Source organism: Moschus berezovskii, chromosome 11 (assembly GCF_049115385.1).
Source record: "Moschus berezovskii isolate FMDL1 chromosome 11, NW_MosBer_1.0, whole genome shotgun sequence".
Classification (NCBI taxonomy): domain Eukaryota; kingdom Metazoa; phylum Chordata; class Mammalia; order Artiodactyla; family Moschidae; genus Moschus; species Moschus berezovskii.
In genome coordinates this window covers 57,237,492-57,250,134 of record NC_142470.1, presented here as the reverse complement: position 1 = coordinate 57,250,134, position 12,643 = coordinate 57,237,492, and the positions used below count along the sequence as shown (strand labels likewise).

The following is a 12,643-nucleotide window of genomic DNA, read 5'->3' as shown; positions in this document are numbered from 1 at the left end:
TGTTAAAAGAAGTAAAAATGTATTATAACAGTATTTTATAAGGTCCAAGAACTCTGTTATTAGATGGAAAGATTCCCCGAACTATATCATTCATACAAGCTATTCAAAGGGCACATGCGATTATAACACGTGTCCTTTTCCTGTTCTTGTTTTTGGGTTCAAGCCGCTCAGTCGTGTCCAACTCTTTGTGATTCCATGGACTCATGGAATTCTCTAGGCCAGAATACTGGAGTGGGTAGCCTTCACTTTCCTGTTCTTGCTCTTTGGCTATTTAAATATGTACCTGGGTGTCTGTGAAGAGGAAAACCATATTTCTGTCTTCTACACCAGCCAGTTTGTACAGCTTCCTCAGGTCCTCATGAAAACTGTCATAATTATATCCCCGGCTCAACTCAATCTGCAAACATTTATAACCACATATATGAGCCGCGAGCCTTGTAAGAGACTGCTTTCCTGTGCCTCCCACTCCAACCAGCAGGGCGTTGCCTCTCTCCTGACGAATCATGCGAGCGATCCTGTGAGAGACAAAGCAGAAAAAGGTTTAGTTACAGGGTAAAATGTGGCTTCTGCTCTGAGGGCCCGCCCCAGAGTGGAAGGCTAGTGGCTGCTGGAGGGTTATTCCCCAGCCAAAGGCCACAGGAAAGAACAGGGTATGTCTGAGGTTCATGGTTGGGAGAAAAGCACTGGTGGTTTCCTTATAGCCATCTCTCATCCATTTCCTACAGGCTGTTGACCTTGGTCATGAAAATTGAGAAAAACAAATATACTAAATTAGATACAGGAATAAAAAAAATGGTACAGATGAACCCATTTGCAAGGCAGGAATAGAAATGTAGATGTAGAGAACAGACATGTAGACAGAGGCAGAGAAAGGGAGGGTGGGATGAATTAGGAGATTAGGATCGACACATATACACTGCCATGTGTGAAACAGATAACCTTGTGGGAAGTTGTTGTTTAGCACAGGGAGCTCAGCTTGGTGCTCTGTGATGACCTAGAGGGGTGGGTCGGAGGGAGGTTCAAGAGGGAGAGGATATGTGAATACATATAGCTGATTCCCTTCATTGTACAGCAGAAATGAACACAACATTGTAAAGCAGTTATATTTTAAAAAAAATCTCTTCTCCCTTCTTTAAAGTGTGAAGGGCCTTATCAGGAATGCTGGCTGATTTAGGCCATGACTTACATTAATCATTATATTGGCAAGCAGGTCTTAATTTCTAAGGATGAGCAAGCAGAAAAATCACTGAACATAAGAAAAGACACTGCAGCTCAAGAAAAGATCAACAGGAACAATCTGAAGTGGATTTACTATATATGATGCATGTTAACAATAAAGATTTAAAAAAAATGCTGTCATGATACTAGAGTAAGCACTCAGAAATGGGGGAAAAAAAATCAAAGTTTAGGAAAAACTGATTGAAGATGGAAAATCTGACTGCCAAAGTGAAAACATCAGTGGAAGATGGGTCTTAAAAATAGGATATGGTGAAAAACTGAATGGGTGGAGTAGAAGACAAACTCAAGGCATTTACCCAGAACTCAAATAAAAAATATAATGATATTAAAATTGACGAGAGAAAATGGAATATAAGGATGACAAATCTATGAGAAACAAATGCAATCAAAGAGACCACACTATAGGAATTGTAGAAGAAACGAAGGGACAGACTTGAAATAAAAGAAAAAGACCCCAGACCTGAATCCATTGATCAGAGGAAGTTACTGAGGGTCAGGAAAGAAAGTCAAAGAAGAGAAGCAAAACACAATGTTTTCTAAGAGAGATATAAATATAAAATAAACTCTGTGTGTGTGTGTGCACGTGCATGTGTGCGCGCATGTGTGTGAGTGAATGGATGTATGCATGCATATATGAAATATAAATCTGTATATCTATATTAGACATAATTTTGCGAGCATCTAAAAAGTAGAAATAATAGACTACTCCCAAGGGGGTTTCCCTGGTGGCTCAGACTGTAAAGAATCTGTCTGCAATGCAAAAGATCCGGGTTTGATCCCTGGGTTGGGAAGATCCCCTAGAGAAGGGAATGGCAACACACTCCAGTATTCTTGTCTGGAGAATCCCATGGACAGAGAAGCCTGGCAGGCTACAGTCCATGGGATAGTAAAGAGTCCACCATGACGGAGTGAGTAAAACTTTCGACTTGGCATGCATACATGAATCAATATATGAAACAGAAATCTACATTTTAGACATAACTAAATATGTGTGTCACTGAGGATGCTGATTGCAGCCATGAAATTAAAAGACGCTTACTCCTTGGAAGCAAAGTTATGACCAACCTTGATAGTATATTAAAAAGCAGAGACATTACTTTGCCAACAAAGGTCCGTCTAGTCAAGGCTATGGTTTTTCCTGTGGTCATGTATGGATGTGAGAGTTGGACTGTGAAGAAAGCTGATCGCCGAAGAATTGATGCTTTTGAACTGTGGTGTTGGAGAAGACTCTTGAGAGTCCCTTGCACTGCAAGGAGATCCAACCAGTCCATTCTAAAGGAGATCAATCCTGGGTGTTCATTGGAAGGACTGATGCTAAAGCTGAAACTGCAATACTTTGGCCACCTCATGCGACGAGTTGATTCACTGGAAAAAACTCTGATGCTAGGAAAGGTTGGGGGTGGGAGGAGAAGGGGACGACCGAGAATGAGATGGCTGGATGGCATCACCGACTCTGTGGACATGAGTTTGAGTGAACTCCAGGAGTTGGTGATGGACAGGGAGGCCTGGCGTGCTGTGATTCATGGGGTCGCAGAGAGTCGGACACGACTGAGCGACTGAACTGAACTGAAATATGTGTGAGGATCTAAAACATAGATACACTAGATTACTTCTAAGGGGTCAAATAATTATAGGCTGGCCTCAAGCATCTCTTTTACAAGATGCCATTCCACAGTGCTTAAGAGGGAAAGCTATCATGTTATTTCTCAGAGAATAAACCACCTGCAAACCTATCCTAAAAGGTTCCTTGAGGTATATAGAGAAGCATGAATAAAATTCAAACACTCAAGAAAGGGGAAAGGATGTCAGTATAAAAGTGAGCAGTTTGTATGAGAGTCAAGTTCACTACTGTTAAGATAAAAATGTAGGGACTTCCCTGGTGGTCCAGTGGTTGAGTATTTGCCTTGCAGTGCAGGGGACACACCTTTGATCCCTGGTGGGGGAACTAAGATCCCACAGGCTGAGGAGCAACTAACTTTGTACACAATGAGAGAGCCCACAAGCCATAACTAAGACCCGACAGAGCCAGATAAATGAAATAAATATTTTAAAAGGTCAGTAAACTTTCCTTAAAAAGAAGTTGCAAATGTAAAAACTTTCTTTGAAAAGTTATCATTGAAAATCTCAGATTGGACTATAGCTTGCTAGGCTCCTCTGTCAATGGGATTCTCTAGGCAAGAATACTGGAGTGATTTGCCATTCCTTTCTCCAGGGGATCTTCCCAACCTAGGGATTGAACCCAGGTCTCCGTCATTGCAGGAAGATTCTTTACCATCTGAGCCACCAGGGAAGCCCCAACTGGATCATGAGAAACTAGAAAATCATGAAATGTTGTTGTGTGTTTAGTCTTGTCTGACTTTTTGTGATCCTTCGGACTGTAGCCCACCAGGCTCCTCTGTCCATGGGATTCTCCAGGCAAGAATAGTGGAGTGAGTTGCTATTTCCTCCTCCAGGCAATCTTCCTGACCCAGGGATTGAGCCTGAGTCTCCTGCATTGCAGGTACATTCTTTACCACTGAGCCATTGGGGAAAACCCAGAAAATCATGAGAGAAATGTAAAAACAGGTTTAATTTCTCCCTCTCAGTCTCTGTTTTTTTAACGAAAACATCTTTCTATCCTTTATCTTCTTTATCTATTTCTAATTCATAATGCTGATAACCAAAAAAAAAAAAAAGGTTCAAATATTTGAGAAGGATAATGGCTTTATTACTTTTTTAATTAAGAAAGTAAAATATGATCATTGTAACTGATAGGAAAAAAACACTGCCAACCCTTTACCGCATGTACACTCCATTGTGAGGGTCTGGATGCTGTCCTGTTCTCCATGGGAATAGTGTGAGCTCATAGTTGTTGTTCAGTTGCTAAGTCGTCTCCAACTTTTTTGCAACCCCAAGAGCTGAAGCATGCCAGGCTTCCCTGTCTTTCACCATCTCCCGGAGTTTGCTCAAATTCATGTCCTTTGAGTCGATAATGCCATCCAGCCATCTCCTTCTCTGTCATCCTGTTTTCCTCCTGCCCTCAGTCGTTCCCAGAATTAGGGCCTTTTCAAATGAGTTGGCTCTTCACATCAGGTGGCCAAAGTATTGGAGCTTCAGCATCAGTCCTCCCAATGAAAGTTGAGGGTTGATTTCCTTTAGGATTGACTGGTTTGATCTCCCTGCTGTCCAAGGGACTCTTAAGAGTCTTCTCCAGTTTGAAAGTACCAACTCTTTGGCACTCAGCATTCTTTATGGTCCAGCTCTCACATCTGTACATGACTACTGGAAAAATCATAGCTTTGACTATATGGACCTTTGTCGGCAAACTGATGTTTCTGCTTCTTAACATGCTGTCTAGGTTGGTCATAGCTTTTCTTCCAAGGAGCAAGCCTCTTTTAATTTCATGGCTTATAGTAAGTGCTTCATAAACAAATTTATGTCTGTTGAGTTGTATGTGTGTGTTCGCAAAAATGGACTTAAACTCTACATCACATTTTGTTTTGTGATTGTTTTGATAAATAATGCCTTATGGACATTCTCATGATAGTTATAATGGCAGAGTTGAATAGGTGTGACAGGGACTGTAGCAGAGACTAAAATATTTACCATCTGGCTATTTAAAAAAAAAAAAAGGTGTGGCTCCTTTCCTTAGGAATGCCAGCTAAAAACTGATGGTTACCATCTGGTTCTACAATAATGGAGTCACTTGTCACTGCCATTGCTGACCTTCAACACACCCTGAAAGGAGTTCAGGGTGGAGATCAGGTGTTGCCCTAAAGGTCCGGGAGCGAGAGATGAGAATGAAAACAGAACACAAAATCTGGTGCAATGGGTCAGGGGACCTGCAGCCTCTACTGGACTGAGGTGCAGAGTCCACTGTGAGTCCAGCTTTTATTTCTAATTGCAGACTACAAAACTTTCTTTGATCTATCTTTCTCAAGACACCACATTGACATAGTCCAGATCTCCTTGTTTAACTCCAGGTCATTCCCTTCTGGGATAGTCTCCGGAACAATCAGCAAGTGCGTAGGCAGCGTTCATAGCTAACGTTGACCCAGTATTCCAAGGTCCATGCTCCCAGTCATACTCCCTTCTGGGTCTGGCCTTGGGGTTTGTAACAAGGAGATTATTCTTAAGAAAAACATGAAAGATAATCATTAACACAGTTTCTTAATATATGCTGTTTTTTCAGGTGTTATTTCTGTGGAATTTCTCAAGGCTGTGAAAGTACATTATTAGAAATTTCCACTACAATCAGGAATGAGGCACTCTGTGCTCTGGGAAAAACTGGTAGGACTGGCCTTCAGATATCTATTTTCAGGAGATTTTATGAACTCAATTTATTATATCTTCTCATATCTAGAAGAGCAGTAAAATCATTAAAGGAGACATCTGCTCCTTGTGACTAGCAGCAGCCTTCTGTCAAAATGTGTGCCGCACTGCATGTATCCCCCTTCACTAAAATCACATACATACTAACTTCCCCCCTACCTCTTTGGAGCAGTTCCTTGGAGTTATCTGAGAGGCTGTCTCTGGGGCTATGGTCCTCATTTTTCCCAAGATAAAACTTAATTCACAGCTCTCACAGTGTTTTTTAGTTTTCCAGTCGACAGATCCTTTGCTAATTCCTCCCCCAAAGCAACTGAGACCCACAGGTACCATCTCCACTGCTATGTCTCTATCACACATTCACCTAACAGAAGACACTTTAGATCATCTGTTTGCTTATATCTCCTCAGTTACCTCTAAGAGTATAAAATTGAGGGTTCAATGGATATGTCCCAAAGTTTTGTTACTTTTTCCCATAATACATCAGGGTGCTACAGTGGATAAATATTGAATATTATTAATATCTTGCACTATTTATGTTCCTCTTTCCTTGTTTCATTTACATTATAGTAATTTGTTACTTCCATTTGAGATTGAGAAAACAAATGGCTTGTCCATCTGCTTCCTAGTGTTATTTTTTTTCTGTCAATTTACATATCAATGGATAAAAACCTCCTTCCATTGAGAATCCTCCAAAGTTACATTTTCTCTACTGTAGAGGCAAGAGATACATTTCCTAATTAGTCGTTTGATTTTATTATTACTTGAAAATTTTTTTTGGCCATGACACACAGCACTAGGAATCTTAGTTCCCAGACCAGGAATCAAACCTATGCTCCCTGCAGTGGATGCCTGGAGTCTTAAGTACACTGGACTGCCAGGGAAGTTCCATTAATGGCTTTATAGAGAGATCCATTTGACCATCCTTGGAGTGAGATGACAACTTTGGGGTCACGTAACATATAAATTCGGAGAAGGCAATGGCAAGCCACTCCAGTACTCTTGCCTAGAAAATCCCATGGATGGAAGAGCCTGGTAGGCTGCAGTCCATGGGGTCGCTAAGGGTCGGACACGACTGAGCGACTTCACTTTCACACATTGGAGAAGGAAATGGCAACCCACTCCGGTGTTCTTGCCTGGAGAATCCCAGGGACGGGGGAGCCTGGTGGGCTTCCGTCTATGGGGTCACACAGAGTCGGACACGACTGAAGTGACTTGGCAGCAGCAGCAGCAGCAACATACAAATTGTCTGATGCAAACTGCTCTTTGAAAGCACAGGCTCTGAAGTTAATTCTAATTTTTTCTGAGTTGAGAAAGCTTTTATTCAGTTATTCAGTGCAACAAAAGCCTACAATGTTAACAAATGGAAATGTACTATCTGTTATATTACTGAATATTTGGTATTTGCCCCCAAACTGCTTCCCACCATGGAAGCCCTGTTCATTGCTAATCAGCAGTCGGTGTTTGAAGGCTCTTATTTCCTCTAATTCCAAACTACCAATCCTCTCTAGTGAAAACATCTACATTGTTATTCACATGGCAGTCCTTTTTGCCAGAAAACCAAATCTCCCTCATTCTACAAATGGTTTTTAATTTCCTTCTGTAATAATTTAAGCAAACTTTAAGTAGCCTGGTGATTCCCATTCATGAAAGTAAGAGAGGTTATAAATACAATTAAGCTGACTTTTCCTATCGTCTGGTCTATTCTTCAGGAAGTTTCTCAGACCAGGATTCTACTGTTAATTTATTTTCTTTCAGGCTTAGGGACTGCCTGAGCCATGGGAATAAAAGTTGTTAGGAGAAAGCTTGTGGATATTTTGGCAGGGGGCAGATGGGAAGCAAGTGGTATCTTGACAACCCAATGATAAACTATTGTATTTTACAACCCTTGAGCTGTGATGAACATAAATCTTTGAATTAGAGTTAATTAAATAGCAGAAGTATTGGAAGCACAAAAGACTTGGCTTGCTTATGGCTATAGAAAAAAAATTATGGAGATTTGTCAATCTTAATAAGGTCCAACACTAAAATATAGTTGACAAGGGAAACAAAGCAATTGTTGTCTTCCATGGTAGTAGCCTATGGGAAATCTTGCCCTCACACACATTTTGCACAGCTTATTCCACAGAATGCTACATCAAATTCACTTATCACATGTTAAGTGAAACATTGAAAAATGATAAAGGGCTCAGTATGTTGAAGGCTGGAAATAATTGCTAACAGGAAACAGTGAAAGATCTGGGATAATTGTGCCTGGAGAACGTAAAGCTAAGAGGAGCTTGGTAATGATTTTCAAGTATTTGGAGGACCTGGTAGGAAAAACAGGCCCATTTTGGGCCGAGGCATCTACCAGTGAAGCTAGAATCTAAGGACCGGGTATGATCCCTGTAGCCTGTCACTGGCCAGCTAGAGGCTGTTGTTCAGTCACTAAATTGTGTCTGACTCTTTGCACCCCATGTACTAGAGCTGGCCAGGCTCCTTTGTCCATGGAATTCTCCAGGCAAGAATATTGGAGTGGGCCATTTCCTTCTTACCAGTTGCCATTTCCTTCTCCAGGGGATCTTCCCAACTCTCCTCCTGCATTGGCAGGCAGGTTCTCTTCCACTGAACCACCTGGGAAACCTGAAACACTGCTTATGATCCTCAGCCTGCCACTCACTAGCAAGAGGGCTTGGGACAACTGACTAAATCTCTCTGTGGCACACAATATTATCCAAAACTGGCTGCAGAAAAGTTTCTGATTCTACTTGCTTTGACTCTACGAAGAGGTAGAGTCTCTGATCCTGTCTTGTGAATCCCTATGAATCTTTGGCCTGATAGAGAGTATGGCAGAAGCAATGCTGAGTAACTTCCAAGGCTGTGTTGTGAAAGGCCATTTGCCTTCAGCCTGGTAGTCTTTTGGGGCACAAGCCTTTGGAGCCCCGAGTTACCGTGTAAGAAGTTCTGACACTCCCATGCTGCCCACGCAGAGACAGTGGAGTCCACATGGAGGCAGAGATGGGCCAGGTATTCTAGGCGCTGTCTGATTGCAATTGTGTGAGAGATCCCAGGGAAGAATGGCTGGGACCCATGAGAAATAATGAATAAATGAAGCTACTAAGTATTACAGTGGATTATTATATAGCATCAGACCATTGGAACATTCTCTGAGCCTTATATTTAGAAAGATCATGATACTGAGCCACAGACAAGTGTTACCGGAGTTAAATGAGATATTCCATATCATGGTTTATATTCACACTCAGTGCCACTGGTATCATTAATACTACTCCAGAAGATGGAGTGAGTACCAGAAGCTACGGGGAGCAGATCTTAACTTACCTTTGAAGGGTCATTCCAACACTTAAAAATTTTTTTTATTGAAGTACAGTTGATTGACAATTTTGTGTTAATTTCTTTTGTAGAGCAAAGTGACTCAGTTATATACACACATATATATTCTTTTCCATTATGGTTTGTCACAGGATATTGAATATAAGTCCCTGTGCTATACAGTATAACCTTGTCATTTTAACATTTTTAACACATATTTACAATTTCAGAATTGTTCAACAGGAAAAGAGCCACTTCAAAAAGTTGTGTGTGCCCCAAGGACTGCAGATATTCAGATTCGATACCTAGACATCAGAGATAACTCTCACAGGATACCTGCAGTGGGTATGAGTCAGACTCATAAGCAGATGGAATCTATGGTCCTTGCATTTGACTTGTTTTGCTACAAACAAAGCAAAATCTCCTATTTCTTTAGGCATGCATGTTAAATCAGCCTGGCTACTCTATATTTCTGTAAACCACATTTAGATTTTAAAAATTGTTTTGTAATGAGACAGGACATTTTCAAAACAAGAACAATCTATTAATATTTTGCAAAAAGAATGACCTCTGAGATTGCATACAAAGTTCATGCCATGTATATTTTAAAGATATAAAAAATAACTTTTAAGTTATAGCAAGATTTGGTAATAGACCTTTGTCCATCTAGCAGTCAATTTAAAGAGTTCGTATAATTTAATCCTTACCTTTTAATATAAAAGAAAATAGATCAATGCATTATTGGGTACTTGATGGCACTTTACCTTGAAACATGCTCTATAGCATCCTGGAAGAACACCAACTTTACTTCTTTGGGGTTTATAAGGTTATAATCATCAAGGTAGTCCTGTAGAACATTTGCGATTTTCTCCATATCAGGCATGTCATCATAAATCCGGTCAGATCTATCTGCTCCAAACTAGAAGATGATTTATTGGATAAGAACCAAGTTGGATCAATTCTGATGTATAAACATATATAATATACATAACCTTAGGAGGAGCTATTATTTCTATTTCTATTTAATCATTTGCTTATATATGCTAGTAGGGCTGTAAAACAAAGGAAATGGGATTAAAGCAACTGAGATATTCATGGTTAACTGAAAAATTCATTGAATTCAACCTCTTCAAGTGAGACACTGGAATTTCAAATGATCTTTGCAATAAAATTCACACAAAAGTTCAGAAATAATTTAAAAAATTTTCTCACTTCTCTCTCATTTAAATTAATTCTGGTTTCATACTTTTGCTTCTAGGCTGTTGACATCAGAAAAGCGAAATGGTTGAAAATTAGGTTTGGCAGACCGTTTTATTAAAAAATCATGCCAGAACTAAATGTAGTTTTTACATACTAGTCATTTGTTTAAATAAATCATTGAGAATGTTATTGGTATAAACTACAGGGCATTGAGTTCCTGTTTGGACCTATTGATAACTTATTGTCTTTGCCAAAGCAATTGGCCTGGGGACATTTTCTTTTGAAACCTTTGACTACAATACACATTAGCAATGAAGAAGAGTCCAACTTCTCTTTTTGCTTTGCTTCATTTTCCCATTAGATAATACCACCATTAGAAACACACAGGAAATATAATCACCACCTGAAAATAAACTTTAAACTTTTAAAAAGAAACATTAAATAGATACAGTTCATAGAATAGATTGTTTATTTTTACCATTTTTTTGTTGTCTAGGGTTACCAGAGTGGTGAGATATTGCATAAATATAAAGATGAATCCATTCGTTTGTTTAAACACCACTGGTTGAGAGCCACTGCTGCAGCTCTGTGTAGGAAACTGAGGATTTAGGCTGAACTAAACTGACATGACCCTTGCTTTCTCAGAGACACTAGTAGTGTTGTGTGTGCCCAAGCCAGAGTCAGCTTGGTAAAACAAGATGGCTGCCTGTCAACATAGGTACGGTAGTTAGTTAGATAGGAGTCTTTTAACCTAGAATAAGGTTATTCACCTATAAGAAGTGTATTCTAGATAGGTCTAGAAGGTAAAATTAAGGCCTACATGTAGATGTTATTAGCGGGGACAGACTTAAGGCACTTCAGTTCAGTTCGGTCGCTTAGTTGTGTCCGACTCTTTGTGACCCCATGAATCACAGCATGCCAGGCCTCGCTGTCCATCACCAGCTCCCAGAGTTTACCCAAACTCATGTCCATTGAGTCGGTGAAGCCATCCAAACATCTCATCCTCTGTCGTCCCCTTCTCCTCCTGCCCTCAATCTTTCCCAGCATCAGGGTTTTTTCAAATAAGTTAGCTGTTCGCATCAGGTGGCCAAAGTATTGGAGTTTCAGCTTCAGCATCAATCCTTCCACTGAACACCCAGGACTGAGGCACTTAGTAAAAGGAAAATTTTGCTACTAATTAGAGCTACCCTGAAATGAAGAAGGCAGAACTGCTAACTAATTATTTCTCATCACTGGAAATATCTGAGCAGAGTCTGAAGAGCTACATAGAATATGGTAAGAGAATTCCAGTCCTGAGTTAAGAGACTAAACTTCTTTGCTTCCTTTCAAATGGAATACCTGATAATTCAGTCTCTGATTCACTATTATCAAAATGAATGTAACTAGATCAGAAGTCAGCAATCTTTTTCTCTCAAAAGCCATATAGTAAATATTTTAGGCTTTGCAGGTTATATAGTATCTGTTGCTAGTACTTCAGTCTGCCTGGTCATTAGAAAGCAACCAGATAAATAAGACAGAGTCAAATGGGTCTTGTGCTCCTATAGAACTTCATTTACAAAAATAAGTAGTGAGTGGATTTGGACTATGGACCATAGTTTGCTGACTACCCCTCACCCCCCTGTCTAGGTCTTGCAAAGGTCCTGTAGAATATGAACTTGAACTAGAAAACAGTAAATGTTTTATAAACTTCAAATGTAGTCAAGTCACTACAACACACTTACCTTAATGAAATCTCCAAATATGATGGGCCTAGTCAAAAAATATTCTAGGCCAATAGCAATTCCAAAATGCTTGTCTATTCAAGAAATAAAATCAATTTTTAATATAATGATTAGCTTGAATGCAGGGTATTAATGGTAAGATATACAGAATAACTGCCCCTGGTACTTTACTTAGAAACCTAATTAATACACATGAAACTGAGAGAAAGCCCATGTTAATACCACACCACTTTGGTTTCATCGATAATCTCTTGAATTTAAGATTAAGAATATTTACTATTAATAATCATTTTTATTAAATAACATATGAATACATATTAATAAATAAATACTTTAGAAGTATCCTGGATTCTTACCTGACAAAATGCCTGTTTGTTTTTTACTTTCCCTCCTCTACTTAAAATTCTATACTGAATTAGGAATATTAATCCTTCCTGAATGTCAATCAAATGATTTTCATAATGCTTCACATGTTATGTACATGGGTCATCGAAGAAAAAAACTTTTACTAATGAATGATTATAATTTATTTTGCTCATTTTAGAAACCAAATTGTGTCTCCTTGGTCATCTAATGGCTAAGATTAAAAAACAAATTGTTTTTCTACTAAAACAATAAAAATAACCCCTGAAAAAAACCTAACTAAAAAAAGCAGGATAGATTGATATAAAGATTAATATTTACTGGCCATTTCTGTCAAAATAGCATGGAAATAGTGCTTATCTTCGTTATTAATCAAACGATCATGGAAGACTCTTTGACATTCATGGCAGAAGAGTCTGAAGATCTGTATTTCTTCTCTTATTGTTCCTGGGTCACACTGAAGAATACCTGTTTTTTCAGAAAGGGAGAAAAGAAAAACT

The 12,643-nt window shown here is 39.3% G+C and overlaps 1 protein-coding gene across 1 annotated transcript in view; it reads right to left on the bottom strand.

Annotated features, from left to right (window-relative positions):
* DNAH6 (dynein axonemal heavy chain 6) overlaps positions 1 to 12,643 on the bottom strand; it is a 301,941-nt gene that overhangs the window by 128,221 nt on the left and 161,077 nt on the right. The window contains exons 42-45 of the mRNA XM_055400589.2: positions 12,465 to 12,611; positions 11,781 to 11,854; positions 9,624 to 9,778; positions 284 to 515 (exon numbers count right to left, since the gene is read on the bottom strand). Coding sequence (XP_055256564.2) covers positions 284 to 515; positions 9,624 to 9,778; positions 11,781 to 11,854; positions 12,465 to 12,611 — 608 coding nt within the window. The remainder of the gene's footprint in view (positions 1 to 283; positions 516 to 9,623; positions 9,779 to 11,780; positions 11,855 to 12,464; positions 12,612 to 12,643) is intronic.